This window comes from Pongo pygmaeus, chromosome 11, assembly GCF_028885625.2.
Source record: "Pongo pygmaeus isolate AG05252 chromosome 11, NHGRI_mPonPyg2-v2.0_pri, whole genome shotgun sequence".
NCBI lineage: Eukaryota > Metazoa > Chordata > Mammalia > Primates > Hominidae > Pongo > Pongo pygmaeus.
The window spans coordinates 50,711,235-50,728,415 of NC_072384.2; the positions used below are offsets into that span (position 1 = coordinate 50,711,235).

Consider the following 17,181-nt stretch of genomic DNA (forward strand, 5'->3'; position numbering starts at 1 on the left):
ATGTGTGTTGTTTTAAGTTTCTGAAATTTAAAAAGATTTAAAATTTTAAAATTTTAAATTTAAAAAATTTGCACATCAGCATCACATAGCCTATTCTGATTGATACAGAAATTGGTATTCTGAAATGGAGTACTGCTGTGGCCAAAAAAAAAAACCACACAATCCAAACACTACTGAAATACATGGCTTTGGCTTAGAGGCCATGTGGCAGATAAGAAGAAAATAGTTATCAGAGATTAGAAGGATGGTGACCCACATTATGCAGTATAAAAGTACTTTGTAAAACTGTCATGTGATAGCTTGGAAAGCAGATAATGTACCTAATTAGCTTGTGGTTTGGGTTTTTTTTTTTTTTAAAGTATGGGAAGCAGAAAGTTACTAGCATTTTTCTGTTATCATTGAGTGCATTTAACAAAGTAATATAAGAAAGAAATGACTTTAGAAAAGGACTGGCCAGTTTGAAAGCAGGAATGAAAGGGAATAGAGAAAGTCCAGAAATATGAACTTCCAACTTATGGGGTTGGAAGAAACATTTCTCATTCCCAAATAATAAACAATAAAACCAAGAAGCCTGTTGAGTAACAAAGATTGATTAGAACTCTGGTTTATGGCGGGGATCAAATCAAGGTGTAAATCTCTAAATAGATTAGGATCCCTCAGAGCGAAAACACCAATTAAGGTTGTGGAATACAATAAACCCTTTCAACTGGACAAAATAGCTCAAGGAAATGAAAGCAAAAGTGTGGTCTGATAGACCCAAAGTATCTATAATTAAACGAGGAGAGTGAAAGAAGCATGAGGCTAAGAAAGCAGAGAATAGTAGCAACTCTAAAAAGTAAGTCTAGAAAAGAACTGTGGATGTGTAAGCTTACCAGAATAAAATAGACAAGATGCCTATTGAGTTTTTCCATTTTACCAGCTAAATAACCACCACTCCAGACTAAAGAGACCATGACTATTCAAAACTTTATAACTTTGGTCACAGACATTGATCATAGGAAGTGCACTAGGGAAGCTTTTCAGATTCCAAGAGATTTCAAATGCCCATTCTAGATATGGCCAAGAAGAATAATGGAAAAAGAAGAATGTTCAACTGGGAGGCGGAGGTTGCAGTGAGCCGAGATTGCACCACTGCACTCCAGCGTGGGCGATAGAATGAGAATCCATGTCAAAAAAAAAAGAAGAAGAAGAATGTTCAAGAGCCATAAGGACAATGAGCAAGAGAATTCTTAGAGAATGGAATCAGGGCCTAATCCAAATTCCACACCCTGCGAGTATGGAGCACACATCTACTGAATGGAATTTCAGAATTGCTTTGGCCCAGTGACTGCTATGTGTCTCCCATTCTTTCTCTTTCCAAGTGTAAGAGTTTATTGCACTCATCTTATTCCAGTTCCGCTACTCTATTTTGGGTGTGTGGGGGTCTCTGCATAGAGAGGAGTAACATTCAGACCTGATGTAGAGCACTTTGAATTCATGCACTTTGAGTTTAATATCATGATTGGATAGAATTTCTTGTTTTTCTCCCTTAAGGATGAGATGACTATGAGTGTATTTTGTGTGAGAAGACAAATGAACTAAATATTGGTGGTAAGACAGGTAGGCTATGCTGGTTATTATTCTGGCTCAGTGATATCTGGTTCTCCTAACTTTTGATAAGACAGCATTTCCTAGTCCCCATATATATATTTAGATTTAAAATAGAGATATATAAGCATTTATATATATATACATGTATTTAGATTTTAAATAGAGATGGGGTCTGTGTTGCTCAGGCTGGTCTCAAACTCCCGGCCTCAAGTGATCCTCCTATTTTGGCCTCCCAAAGTGCTGGGATTACATGGATGAGCCACCATGCCCAGCCCAACTCCCTTCTATTTGAATAGGGCCATGTGACTATTTCTGAGCAATGAGATGTGAGAAGAAATGACAAGAATCACTTCTGGGTCACAGCATTTAATTGCTAGTACAAGACTTTCCAGATTTCACGTTTCCTCCCCCTCCTCTACCCTCCATGATTCTTGTCTCAAGGATGGAGTCTCTAAGTGATGAGGATAAACAGAGTCCCCCTGCCAACCTGTGCTGGATAATCAGCATGGGTAAGAATTGTTTAGGCCCATGAGGTTTGACAGGTTGTTTGTTACCATGGCATTACCTAGCCTGTCCTGCCTGATAAATCAACAAACAGCAAGAGGAACTTGTAATTCCACATATGTATCTATCTGACTTATTGTATTGGCAATGTCTGGAGTTAGCTCATCTTGGACATACATATGAAGGCCCCTTTCTTAATATTCAATATATTAAATAGTCAATATGTACTTTTGGTAAGTTTTCAAAGACAGCTGTCCTTCTGTAAAATCCCTAAAACTCTAGGAATAAGCAGGAGAGCCAATACTTGTTTTCTGACATCCAGCCAGACTGCTCTTGGGTGAGGGTGAAAGGAATCCAAAAGAAAAGTATCATTTTCTAAGCTAGAAATATTTATCAAAAAACACATATGAAAATTTAGAATTGAATTATCAATTTTACTGCCGGAAGAGGACCCCCCAAAATACAAAAGTGACTATTTCAACTTTGTCCTAAATAAATATTAACATAAAATTCTTCCTGATAGGCAATCTGCCACAGACTATCAACAATACCTTCTGTGCCAGTGAGACTGGCACAATGGAAATTAAAAAGGTACTTTAAAGTTTTCTTCTTAATATTTTTGAGAGCTTTAAATAGTCATTCTATCTTAAAAAGAATAATAGACACAAGAGATTTGTTTAAATGGTAAATATGAAGATTTATCATAAATTGTAGTTTTTAGGTACCATCTCTCATTCTTTAAAGAAAAGTGAAAATGAGAACTCCTGAGAGTAATGTAACTTTAAAAACTAAAAACAAAATATCAGAAACAAAACTCGAGCTTTTCCTTTTGTTTGTTTTAGATGCCAGGCATCATTCAATAGGTTTAGAACCTTTTCTAAAAGCCTTTCATTTCTGCCAGCATTTTAATATGAATTTAATTCTGCTGCCAGTTCTTCATGAAACCTACCATGTCAGAATAGAAGTTGTCCAAAGGTTTTTTTTCTATTTTTCTTTTTTTTTTTTTTGAGACAGAGTCTCACTGCAACACCCAGGCTGGAGTGCAATGGCATGATCTCAGCTCACTGCAACCTCCGCCTCCCAGGTTCAAGCAATTCTGCCTCAGCCTCCCAAGTAGCTGGGATTACAGGCACCCACCACCATGCCCGGCTAATTTTTGTATTTTTAGTAGAGACGGGGTTTCACCATGTTGGCCAGGCTGGTTTTGAACTCCTGACCTCAAGTGATCCGCCCACCTCAGCCTCCAAAAGTGCTGGTGGTGTGAGCCACTGCATCCGGCCTAAAGGTTCTTTACCAAAAAGACTTTTACCTTCTCTGAATAGGAACCTTTAATTTTATCATTAAAGTTTCTGCAAGTTAAAAACAGTGAGATGCTAGTAAACTGGGTCTCTTTCCAACTAAACTTTAAGCCGTTGGAGGGCAGGTACTGTGTTTTTACCTCCGGGCATTCCCCAGCATCGAGCATGAGTCACTAACTTTCTATTTATCTCTCTCTCCATGCCAAGGTTTTCAAACTCTTATACCAATTGTTTCCATTGTAAGTGCAAAAGAAAGAAAAAGCTAGTCCTTTACAAGCTCTATTTGGAGAGGGGATGGCTTGGAAGGAATCAAGGGACACTTGGCACTTGGGTGAACAAAAATTCAAGAAAAAGATCACACTCAGCTCTGAGAACCTTTAGAGTTGTGGAGTGAAATGCTATGCACAGTGGGAAATGGTTGCTCTTGAAGTCCTTCGAATCTTCAGTTGAGTTTACAGGAATCACAAACTGCTGAATGTAACTGCCTTTGTTTTGGAAAATGTTAAGAGTCAAGTCTGCATATTGGTGGGCATGGGGCCACAACTGAGTTGGCCCACAAGACCATAACAGGATGAGCCAGCACTGGCAGGGGACATCTGAATCACTTAAGGTTGATTTCAGCAGACATGGCACCAATACACATAATCTATAAACAAAACTTTTTATTACAGTGCACTTATTGTAGTTGAAAAGATGCAGCACCGTTTGAAACAAAGAAGATTCAGAAACATGGAAATAAGTTTTGTATCTAAACATAAATGGATGGTAAAAATTAAAGTTTTCATTTTTTAAGGAAAAGCATATTCATTTTTGTCAAACATTTACAGTAATCCGGGTTAAAAAGCTATAGTTTTCATGATTCTGTTAAGTCTATTCTTCAAAGTATGCTATGTGAGGTTGACCTAGAGAACACTTGACCACATCTACTTCTCCACCTCCATTCTTTGCCCGTTGAAAGTGAATGTTAATTAAATCCTCCACAATTTCTTCATCCATTTGAATGCCTTCCATTCCCGTCAGAAGCACTGTCCTCTTAGATGTTCCTGAAAATACCTAAGAAGGAAAAAAATGATAAATAGAAAGATTTCTAAGAGCTTTGAATTACAAAACTTTACATTCATAATCTCTGCTTAATATTTTTTATTTTATCATAGAAGAGACAAGAAATCTTAGGAAGATTTTCCAAGCAAGAGAATATCCAAGTCAGATCTGAATTTTAGAAAGAGAACTCTGGTGGCATTATGAAACATAGAGGAAAGGAGGGATGCTCTGGGAACAGAAAGACCAGGTAAAGAGGTAGTCAAAAGTGGAGCTGGCAAGATTTAGTGACCAAATGAATGTTGGAGGTGAAGCAAACTGAAGAGTTAAGTATGAGTTCTAGCTTTTAAGTTGGTGGAGTAGGTAGATGGTGGTACCATTGGATACCTGAGAAGGAAGAGGAAAAGGGAGCAGGTCTGGGGTAAAGATAATGAGTTCAGAGAAAGTAGGCAGGAATTCTTTCTCATGCTCACTGACAGTAGACACATGACAGAAATGCAGCTATGTCTCCATGTACAAAAATAAAAATTGTGCCATTATCTGAGTAATTTCAGTTTTAAAAATTGTATAATAAAGTACAGTTTTGCATTAAAATGCTCCTTCAAAAGACAAACTCATTTTGCACCAAGCAAAAATGAAGTAAACCATTTTCTATCCCTCATTGATAAGATTCATAAGTAACAGACTCACAACAACTTTATTTTTTGTGGGGTGGGTTTGGGCAGTGAGTTCTGAAAATGAGAGAAAAGAGATGACTTTACCTGATACTTTTTCAAGTGTATTTCTGTGTATGGAGAAACAGTAACTCTATGGCAGGTTTGATTTATATAAAGAGGGTATTCTTTCTTTTTCAAAATCTTGTCAGCCACTAAAAGCAAAGCAAAAACAATACTTGTCTTTTTTATATCATAAGCATTTTTAACCAAGTTAAAACTTCCTTCAAAGAGAACACTATTACAGTAAATATTGAGTTAAAAGATTAATTTTTAAGAAATTCTAAAGCCCACTTTGAAGACTTCACAGTACATAATTTTGAAAACTACAAGACCAAACAATAATGAGGTTTAAAGGCTTCATTCCATCTTGAATTATTCACTGCAGTCAATCAATGCACAAAGGGTTGCAATGTCCTCAGACAGATCTACTTTGAGCTATAAAAAATACGATAGTCTTTTACAGAAAGTAACCCACTCATCTAACAAGACTGGAATGTTTCCCAGTTTCTCAAAAGCTGTAAGTGAAAACTATGATTAGAATACTATATACATTTTTTCAATATATTCAATAAACTGAAGTAATGATGTTAACCAAAGCAGGGAGGGGATTGAATGTCATCTAGAAAAACTGAAAGGAAATAAAAATTCATCAGTTTTCTACAACACAAAGAATAGTCTATTTTTTAGCAGTATTTTTTTCTCCTAGAGTGGTGAAAGGATGTGTGTCAAGACTGTAACGTTTAACAAAAACAGTTCTTGGGAATATCCAACCATCTCACTCATCTACCTTGGATCAGCAATATTGTACAATGATTAAGAGTGTAGGCCCTCATTGGCGAGAATATGGAGAAATTGAAACCCTGAGGCATTGCTGATAGAAATGTAAAATGGTACAGCCACTGTAGAAAACAGTATGACAGTTCCCCAAAATATTAAAATAGAACATGATATGATCCAGCAATTCAACTTCTGGGTATATACCCGAAACAACTGAAAGCAGGGACTTGGACAGATACTTGCTTGTTAATGCTCAGAGCAGTATTTTTCACAATAGGCAAAAGGTGGAAGCAACCCAAGTGTCCACCAACAGATGAATAGATAAACAAAATGGATATATAAAATACACACACGGAGAATATTATTCAACCTTTAAAAAGGATGAAATTCTGATACATACCACAACATGGATGGACCCTGATAACATTATGCTAACCAAAATAAGACAGACAGGAAAAGGACAAATATTGTATAATTCCACTTGAATGAGGTACCTAGAATAGGCAAATTCATAGAGACAGAAAGTAGAATGGTGGTTACCAGGGGCTGGAAGAAGAGGTAATGGAGAATTATTGTTAAATGGGTACAGAGTTTCAGTTTGGGGTGATTAAAAAGTTCTAGAGATGGATATTGGTGATGGTTGTACAACATTGTGAATGTACTTAGTACCCTTGAATTGTACATTTAAAAATTATTAAAATGGTAAATTTTATGTTATATATATTTTATCACAGTTAAAAAAAAAAAAAAGAGTACAGGTCCTGAGTCAAACAGACCAGCTTCAGTCCTAGCTCTGCTACTTATGAGCTATGTGGCCTTGGATATGTTGCTTGACTTCTTAAAGCCTCAGTTTCTTTTTCTGTAAAATAAGCATAATTACAGTACCTACCCTGTAGATTATTGTGATGAGTCAGTAAGACACAGTTTATGAAGTATCTGGCATATTTATCTCCAGAATACCTTCATATCCTTCAGTAGTTACCTGTTGGATAACCTATAACCTACAGAAGTATTTTTCCCCATCTGGCTAGATGTAACCTCTAGGAGAACATCCCCAGATGGCCCAAGGACACAGGTTCCAAAGCTAGTATTGTCTCTCACAGTAGAGTTATAAATTTCATTCTAGTTTATTTTATTTTATTTATTTTATTTGGGTTTTTTTGAGACTGAGTCTCACTCTGTCACCCAGGCTGGAATGCAGTGATGCAGTCTTGGCTCCCTGCAACCTCCACCCCCCAGGTTCAAGCAATTCTCCTGCCTCAGCCTCCCAAGTAGTTGGGACTATAGGCATGAGCCAGCACATCCGCTAATTTTTGTATTTTTAGTGGAGAAGGGGTCTCACGATGTTGGCCAGGCTGGTCTTGAACTCCTGGCTTCAAGTGATCCACCCGCCTCAGCCTCCCAAAGTGCTGGGATTATAAGCGTGAGCCACTGCGCCTGGCCAGATTTTTTAAAATCCAAGATATAGACAAACTAACAGCAAACAGGCTAAATGAATACAGGAATTTGGCAAATTAAAATCTGGATGCTTGACTATGGAAATTTCCACCAAGTTATTGTTCATTTCCAAGACAACATATTACGGTAGCCCTCGAGACCCCTTCCTTTTATAGCTCTCCCTAGCACATCCCACCAGGATGTCCTAAACATCATCCAAAAGCTCAGGTCAAAAATGCGTATTGGGCTGAGAGTGGTGGCGCATGCTTGTAATCCCAGCACTTTGGGAAGCCAAGGCGGGCGTATCACTTGAAGTCGGGAGTTCGAGACCAGCCTGACCAACATGGTGAAACCCCATCTCTACCAAAAATACAAGAATTAGTCAGGCATGGTGGCATGCACTTGTAATTCCAGCTACTTGGGAGGCTGAGGTGGGAGAATTGCTTGAACCCAGGAAGCAAAGGTTGCAATGAGCTGAGATAGTGCCACTGCACTCCAGCCCGGGTAACAGAGCAAGACTTTGTCTCACAAAAAAAAAAAAGAAAAAAAGGATATTAACATGTTTTAATGTGCCCAGAGAAAAGCCTGGAACGACACCCAAATAACCATAACTAACTAAATAGTAGGAGAAAGGGAAGTTTGAGGAAATATCTCTTTTCTTTTTTTTTTTGGAGACGGAGTCTCACTCTGTCGCTCAGGCTGGAGTGCAGTGGCGCAGTCTCGGCTCACTGCAACCTCCACCTGCTGGGTTCACGCTATTCTCCTGCCTGAGCCCCCCGAGTAGCTGGGATTACAGGCGTGAGCCACCACACCTGGCTAATTTTTTTGTATTTTTAGTAGAGACGGGGTTTCACCATGTTAGTCAGGCTGGTCTCGAACTCCTCACCTCGTGATCTGCCTGCCTCAGCCTCCCAAAGTGCTGGGATTACAGGCATGAGCCACCGGGCCCGGCAGAAGTGTCTCATTTTTACTAAATGTATGTTCTTCTGTATTATTTCACCTTCCTTTAAAAAGCATGCATTACTTTGTCATGAAAAAATCTAATCCATCATTTTTTTTTTTTTTAATTTTGTTTTTTGAGACAGGGTCTCACTCTGTCTCCCAGGCTGTAGTGCAGTGGTGCAATCACAGCTCACTGCAGCCTCGACCTCCTGGCCTCAAGTAATCCTCCCACCTCAGCCTCCTGAGTAGCTGGGACCACAGGCACGCACCACTATGCCTGGTGATCTCGGCTCACTGCAACCTCCACCTCCCGGGTTCAAGCGATTCTCCCTGCCTCAGCCTCCCAAGTAGCTGGGATTACAGGCACTCGCCACCATGCCTGGCTAATTTTTGTATTTTTAGTAGAGATGGAGTTTCGCCATGTTGGACAGGCTGGTCTTGAACTCCTGACCTCAAGTGATCCGCCTGCCTCTGCCTCCCAAAGTGCTGGGATTACAGGGGTGAGCCACTGCACCCTGCCTATTTGTAGCAATATTATCTTTCCTAGTACTGTCCCTGGAAATAATGTCCTACACTCTACTATTTTATAAGGTTTTTTAAAATCCCCAATTATCATGCTAATACATTCCAAATAAAAGAAGTAGAATAGGAATTCTTTCAGAAACAACAGAACATGACTGAAATGGCAGAGTGTCTGTTAACCTTCTACACCCTTGAGTACCTCCAATCTCCACAAACATGATGACTGCACTCCCGGACTGTCTGTCGTAGTCTACGCAGTCCACCTCTCCGCCTCCATTTCGGGACTTTGAAAAGCTCAGCTCTAGTTTGTCTCTCATTTGATCTTCAGGCAATGTGTCAGGAATTTCAGTAACATTGATTTTCATTTTAGAAACTTCTACATAAACCTGGAAAATGATTTGATGTTCAGAAATATGGATGAGAGAAGTGCTTGTGATGAACAGAAATCCAAAAAATTTTAATCATCCTGTTACCTGGAATCTGACTCCTGAGTTTAACAGAACTGGCTTGGCCGTAACCTCCAGATTTACATCTTTTATCTGCACCTGATGTTTACTCATGCTTACCACATTTTGAGCAACTGAAAAATAATTCGGGAAGGAAGTATTAATTTCCAATATTTTAAGAATTGTTATGCTTTTGGTTTAAGAACAAATTATCCTGAATATTTTTAATTTTCTTTAATATTAAAGAGTCTAATTTTAAAAATTTGGCGGGGGGGGGGGGTTCCAAGTGATAATGGTCTTGCCACCAAAGTAGAATATATATTTTGGGGCGTCAGGGGGAAGGGGGACCAGATCTCACTCTGTCACTGAGGCTGGAATGCAGTGATGTGATTATAGCTCACTGTAACCTCAAACTCCTGGGCTCAAGAGATCCTCCCACCTCAGCTTCCAGAATAGCTAGGATTACAGGTGCATGCCACCACGCCTAGCTAATTTTTTTAACTTTTTGTAGAGACGAGGTCTCACTTTGTTGCCCAGGCTGCTCTGGAACTCCTGGACTCAAGCAATTCTCCTGCATCAGACTCCCAGACAAAGTTCTGGTATTACAGGGATGAGCCACTGTTCTTGATCCCAAAGTAGAATATATTAATGTCAAAGTACATCAGCAAAATCACAATGTAGAAGTTCTCAAGTTCTAGATTCATCTCATAAGATGAATCTTTTCTCTTATCTCTTAAGAGATAAGCCTAACAATCATCCAGAATTCATATATCACTTCAGCTCAGCCACATATCCTTCCTTCCACTATTAACCATTACCAGGGGATTCCCCTAGTACATTAATGCACAGCCAGAAATTCTCCCATGTTCAGTAAGGTGGGAAAACTTTCATGGCTAAGTGTCATTTGTACAATTAGTCTTGATTTTACTTAACCTTATCATTTGTTACTCCTTAATATGTTACAAGCACCAGAGCAATATATATTCATTTGCTCTGTCTTCTCAAGGATTACATGTTAAAGACTACATAGGCTGGAATATCAAAGAGTGAGTCTTTTTTTTCTGTCATACCTAATGACGACTTCCACTTTCGCAAAAATGCTCCTGAAATCATTCTTTAAAAAGTTGATAGTCCTGCTATATTGATCACAAAGCTGTCAAGTCTAATTTACCTGTGCAAATGGGAGAGGTTTAGTAAAATGCTAAAAGTCACTAGCACTCCAAAAGGCAACTCTATGTCAATTAAAAATGTGAGTGGGCATTTATTTTTAATTGTGTGGCATGAGTTTATAATACTTCACTTGTTGATATTTGGGGCTGCTATTCCAAGGTATCATGAAAATAAGTGACATTCACTCTCTGTCTTATAAAACTTCACATGTGTTTATGACAACCAGACCAGATGGCAGCACATCACAGCTGGAGGAAGAGAAAAAAAGGGCCAGAAGGCAGGGCCTTGGCCATGTGGGAATTCAACTCACTGTACCAAAATATGACTCTATAACTTGGATGATGGTTTTTTGTTTTTTGTGTGTTTTTGTGTTTTTTTGCTAATGACAACAGACAATAACAGAAAATATCAATGAGTAATACTCAGATGATCCTCTTTCCCTCCCACTCTTCCACAAACCCCCAACATCTGGTGATCTGATACAGCTGAGAGGGACCGCTTGTGTTTCAACCTTTGTGACTCTGACAATCAAGAGCCAACTCCTACTTAATTGTGTTTCAAATCTACTGCTGTCCCAGGAGATCGGGAGCTCAGAGCCAAGTGAAGTGTAGAAGCAATGATGTAGGTGCTTTTAGAGAATTCCATTTCCAACATTCCCAGGAAACTGCTGTGCAGAAACCCTGCCTTCCAAATCCTCATTTATATCTATCTTTTAGTTATATCCCGATTACCAGTCGCCAATATAAGTCCTGGACTCGTCTTCTACCTGTAGCAGTAGCTCCAGGGTGAAGGAAAACATATTGGCGATGCATGTCTTCTACGCGCAGATACTGACCTGCTGGAATGCCTTTCCTTTTAACATTTATTTTCAGGCTACAGTGGTGCGCAGTTTTGAGGAGACATGGGTGATAGACTGTCAGAATATGAGCACTGGAAGGGCTGGGAACACCATCTGGTCCCTCACCACGTAACTTAAATAAAAGAACAAAGGCCCGGGCTGGTGGCCTACCGAGAGAAATATTGGCCCAGTGGAAGTACATGGACTCTCAGGGTTTGGCTCTCAGCTCTGCAATTAACCATATAGACTTTAAGCAAGTTAATTATCTTCTTTAAGCTTCTGTATCCTTATCTGAAAAATTCCTAACATGTAGCAACAACTAACATCCATTAAGTTTGTATTAAGTGTCCAACATTGTGCTAAGTATTTTATCAACATTTCTCATTTAATACTCAGAGCAGCCTCATGAAGTAGGTACTACCATGAAGCACCTGTATAAAACCCTGAGGTTTATAAAGAACCTATCCCAAATCATGCTTCTAGGAAGGGACAAGGCAGGCACTCAAAGCCAGATCCTCCCCACTCAGGAACCCCTAGCTCTGAACAGGGGCCCTCACCATGGCAGACTTAGCAAACATTAGGTCTCATCCCAAATCTCTAACTCCCAGGTTCTTCTCATTCATTGGCTATGTGCCCTTAGGTAAATCACTTAAATATCCTCAGAATCTGTTTTCTTGGCTCTGGCATGTCTATATTTAAAGTACACAATAATAACTATCCTATCCTCCTACATTTATGGAATTGTGTGAGTCTAAAATGTGATAATGTCTCTGAGAACTGTACAGCTCTACTACCTTGAAATACTACTATCATTATTTGGAGGTAGCATGTGGAGTAGAAAGAGGCTGGTATTGGACATCATCATAGCACCTGGATTTAAGTCCCACAGTCATGGCTTTCTGAATAAGAGATCATATTCAAGGCACTTGTCTCAGAGTCAGTTTTCTCATCTGTAAAATGGGAATAATCATACCTGCCTCAGAACATCACTATGAGGATAAGAAATAATATAAGTGAAGTAATATTAGCGAAGTAATAGCTAAATGTCTATTAAAGTGCTTTCCAAATAACATGGTCATATTTTTTAACATTAGTCATACCTTCTTCTTTTTCAAAGGTGATAAGTGCTTGTCCTTTTTGTAGCTCATAAGGAACTTTCGAGCTCACTTGAAATGAACAGGAGATATTTGACAACTGGCTGTCATTCTCAGGAGTTTCAACTGATAAGAATTTCATCTTTGTTTCAGGAATATCCTCTTTAATCTAAGCCAAATGAAAATGTTTGATTAAAATCAAGACGAGAAATAACTTAAGTCCTTCCAATGATAATGTAATTTGGTCATCCAATAATTCACTCCCCACTAATTTTAGAATCTTGTAGAATATTGAGTATGGTCTTATTTAACATCTTTAGTAATTGCTTTTTCCCATGTAAGTACTCAGTAATCAAATGTTGATCTTTTAATATCATTTCACAGATGAAATTAAAAATATATAATCCTCTCACTTTTTTCTAATCAATGTTTAAACTGTCAATATTATATGGTGTTCAGTTCTAAAGCCTACATCATTCATGTAAATAAGGACTTTTTAAATAAGTGCCAATAATAGACTATCTCAAAAGGAAATCATTAGATAGTATGTTTAATTTTGCTGCAAAGTATGAAATATAGTGTTGGGTATAATATGGTATTTCAAATCCAGATAATTTCATCCAAAAAGAAAGACTCCAGAATTAGATAATTTTATTTATTTATTTATTTATTTTGAGACAGAGTCTCACTCTGTTGCCAGGCTGGAGTACAGTGGTGTGATCTCGGCTCACTGCAACCTCCACCTCCCGGGTTCAAGCAATTCTCCTGTCTCAGTCTCCCGAGTAGCTGGAACTACAGGCATGCGCTACCATACCGAGCTAATTTCTGTATTTTGTAGTTTTAGTAAAGACAGGGTTTCACCTTGTTGGCCAGGATGGTCTCTTGACCTCATGATCTGCCTGCCTTGGCCTCCGAAAGTGCTGGGATTACAGGCGTGAGCCACCACACCTGGCCCAGAATTAGATGATGTTAAATTTATCAAATTTAAAAATTCCACCTTCCCCAACACCTGCCCATCAACTTTTTAACCATTACCACAACTTAGGTTTATAAAAAATGAGAAGGGACAGTATCAACAAAAATTGTAAGCTGAGGCTAGGCAGGTGGCTCACACTCGTAATCCCAGCACTTGGGAGGCCGAAGGAGGCAGACCACCTGAGGTCAGGAGTTTGAGACCAGCCTGGCCAACATGGTAAAACCCATCTCTACTAAAAATACAAAAATTAGCTGGGCGTGGTGGCAAACGCCTGTAATCCTGGCTATTCAGGAGGCTGAGGCAGGAGAATCGCTTGAACCAGGGAGGCGGATGTTGTAGCGAACCGAGATCGCACCACTGCATTCCAGCCCGGGCAACAAGAACAAAACTCTGTCTCAAAAAAAAAAAAAAAAAAAATTGTAACCTGAAAGGTAAAGGTAGGTGGTTATACTTAGCTGCTTAGAATTATTGGGATTAACAGATTTATATAACTACACATAAATGCACAAATGAGATAGATGCTTGCATTTCTATTTCCCATGGTTATTTTACATGCTGAAAATAACACAGAGATTAGAAATATTCAGTGAGTCATTTGATTTAATCTGACATTTATTCTTTGCCTTTAGGCATAACTCCAGTGGAACTTCTGATTACGGTAAGGCTGACATCAAAACTGTCTACAATGTCTGAGAAAAGGCAGAGTGTTACCCAATAATGCAGAAATACCCAGTATATGCTGAGGAGCCAAGGGCTTTCTGAAGTTAGAGTGAGAAAGCTTGATTCTATTTCTGACCACACTGTGACAGACAGCAAATTCACTTAAGCTCTCTGATCACAGGTTTGGTCCTCTGCAAAGTGGGTCGACTAGGGCTGGCTGGTTTCTAAAGGCTCTTTGAGTTGTAAGACTGCATGATTCTAGCTCCAGTCTGAGAAGTAACCAGAATCTTAACAGAGTCTTCTGCACAGTCACCCATCTCATAAACACAGAAAACCTCACTTCCTGATATTTAATATCCTATCTCCCACTTCAGAAACAAAAAGTGTCAATGCTTTAATTTTTTTTTTTTTTTAGGCGGCTCCTCGCTCTGTCGCCCACGCTGGAGCACACTGACGCGATCTCAGCTCACCTCGACCTCCGCCTCCCAGGTTCAAGCAATTCTCTGCCTCAGCCTCCCAAGTAGCTGGGATACAGGCACCCGCCACCAAGCCTGGCTAATTTTTTTTTTTTTTAGTAGAGACAGGGTTTCACCATCTTAGCCAGGCTGGTCGTGAACTCCTGACCCCATGATCCACCCGCCTCAGCCTCCCAAAGTGCTGAGATTACAGGCGTGAGCCACCGCACCCAGCCTCAATGCTTTAATTTTTTAACAATCTGAGTTGTTAAGGAAAAAAATGGGTGAAAATTATGTATAATTAAAATACAGGAAAATTTAGGAGAGAATTTAAATGATGAGGATTAATATATGTCCAATTTTTTAAACCGTGAAACTCATTTAAATTACCAAAGCACCTTGGATGAGAAGAATTATAAAAGAACTCAGTGAGAAAAGCCAGAATTTGATCCAACAGTAATTTGCTAATGACCATCTTTTTTTGGTAAATTTTATTTTTTGTTTTTGTAAATTTATTAAAGTGTACGTAAATAATAGAAAAATGCATGTATCATAAGTACAGCAAGATGAAATTTTACAAAGCTAACACACGTGATTGGCACGCAGATGATAGGCAGAACATGACAACACCCCAGAAACCCCCTTGGGTTCCCTTCTGGGTCTTACCTGCTTCCAAAATAGCCACTGTTTTAACTTCAAACATCCTGCTTTTGCTTAATTTAAAGGGAGGCATATGGTATGCCCTCTTCTGTCTTTTTTGTGTTAACATTGTGTTTATGAAACTCATTTGTGTTGCTGCATGTCATTATGATCTGTTCATTCTCATTGCTGTGTAGTTTTCTATCATATGACTATACCCCAATTCACTAATTCGTTCTACTATGAAGGAATCATTGGGTTGTTTTCCATTTTGAACTATTACAAATGGTGGTGCCATGGATGATGATAAGGTTTTAAAAATGAATTTTGTATAATTAAAATGCTTTTTCCAAAAACCATGCATCCATCAAAAATGTAGTATATAAAATAATTAAGAGAGTACCTGGAATTCTTTGGTAGCCTCTTGTAACTCCATTTCAAGCTTTTGGATCTCCTTCTTTAGTTGAATATTTTTCTTTGTAATTTCATCAATTAGTCCCTTAAAAATACCAAATGGTACCAAAGAAAGTAAATAATCCCTGAACTCATTTTTCTGAATGAACTAAAGACTATAAATTTCTCTCATCCTGACCAAAGAAAGATATTAGACAGTCTCAGAATAAATATGACTATGTGAATAATGCATTTGTTGAATACTTTACATCAGCACCTGTCTATTCTAACATTGCCAAGTAGTACTATCTCCATTATATAAATCAGGAAACCACCTGTTACACTAGACCAAAGTCACAGAAATTTGTACAGTTAAGGCAAAGATTGAGATCAGATCTTCTGAATATTACTTCAGTGCTGCATCAACTCCTTTCCTAGCTATTTGTGACCACGATAAGACTTTTAAACTGCACTGTAATAGCGGACATATTCTGGGGCAGTTTGTTGGTGGTGGTGGTGGTGTTTTTGTTCTTAATTATCTGTGATTCCCATAGTATCCCATAGTACACAGCTACCTTAACGAGCCAGACATATGACCTTGGGGAAGTGGTTTAAGCTACCTGGGCCTCTGTTCCCTCTTGGGGTCTAATGAGATAATTGCTAACTATGCTCTTAACTCGTTGATGCAAATCCAAGAAATGAGGGTGTGAGTGAGGAAGCAGCTAGTGTTGTAAGCCTTATAAGAGAAAGAATAAAAATATGACACTTCTTGTAAGGCTTAAATAACATAATGGAAGTTAAAAAATTTTTTAAAGCCTAACAGCCTCCCAAGTTCAAGGTAATGTTGGACAAAGACATACAAAACAACCTTACTGCAAAACTAATAGATATAAAATAATTTTTAATAATACCCAGTAATTTCCTTTTTACCTTATTTTGTTCATCTTTTATAAATTCATCTGGCGAATGCTCCTTAAGAATTTGTTGTGTGTTGTCTTTATCAGCTTCCATGATTCCTTAATATTATAAAAAATAAATATTGTAAGCACAGCATATATACACAAATTTAAGAACAAAGAAATAACAACTTTTACCCTTTTATGGAAGAAACATCTCTTCTTTGCTATATCTTTTTTTCCCATCATCAAAGGCTTTATTATCATATGGCTTATATCCAAACAAAGTCTGCATTTCAATAACTCCTTTTTTTTTTTTCTTTTTTTGAGACAGAGTCTCACTCTGTCGCCCAGGCTGGAGGGCAATAGTGCGATCTTGGCTCACTGCAACCTCTGCCTCCCAGGTTCAAGTGATTCTCCTGTCTCAGCCTCCCAAGTAGCTGGGATTACAGGTACCTGCCACCATGACCGGCTAATTTTTGTATTTTTAGTAGAGATGGGGTTTCACCATGTTGGTCAGGCTGGTCTTGAACTCTCGTCAAGTGTTGCACCCCCCCTCGGCCTCCCAAAGTGCTGGGATTACAGGCGTGAGCCACAGCGCCTGGCCAGTATTTCAAATAACTTTCATACCTATAATATATAAAAAGATTCTAAAAATCCTTTGCTTTTCAACAAAATAATATACAGAAAGTAATGAACATTAATGTTCCTTTGTAGTTCATATTCCAACCATAATATCATGCTCCATTTTAAATGAATACTATTTTGGTTTTCCAACGTTTTTCAAAGG

At 38.6% G+C, this 17,181-nt stretch overlaps 1 protein-coding gene across 5 annotated transcripts in view; it reads right to left on the reverse strand.

Moving 5' to 3' along the window:
• Positions 1–4,039: 4,039 nt before the first annotated feature.
• Positions 4,040–17,181, reverse strand: part of NMI (N-myc and STAT interactor) — a 67,557-nt gene continuing 54,415 nt past the window's right edge. For all 5 annotated transcript variants that reach the window (XM_063647473.1, XM_063647474.1, XM_054478956.2 and 2 more), the window contains 7 exons: positions 16,426–16,511; positions 15,506–15,601; positions 12,379–12,541; positions 9,298–9,404; positions 9,024–9,210; positions 5,192–5,298; positions 4,040–4,445 (listed from right to left, as the gene is read on the reverse strand). In XM_063647473.1, the coding sequence (XP_063503543.1) occupies positions 4,263–4,445; positions 5,192–5,298; positions 9,024–9,210; positions 9,298–9,404; positions 12,379–12,541; positions 15,506–15,601; positions 16,426–16,511 (929 nt within the window). In that variant the 3' untranslated portion in view covers positions 4,040–4,262. The remainder of the gene's footprint in view (positions 4,446–5,191; positions 5,299–9,023; positions 9,211–9,297; positions 9,405–12,378; positions 12,542–15,505; positions 15,602–16,425; positions 16,512–17,181) is intronic.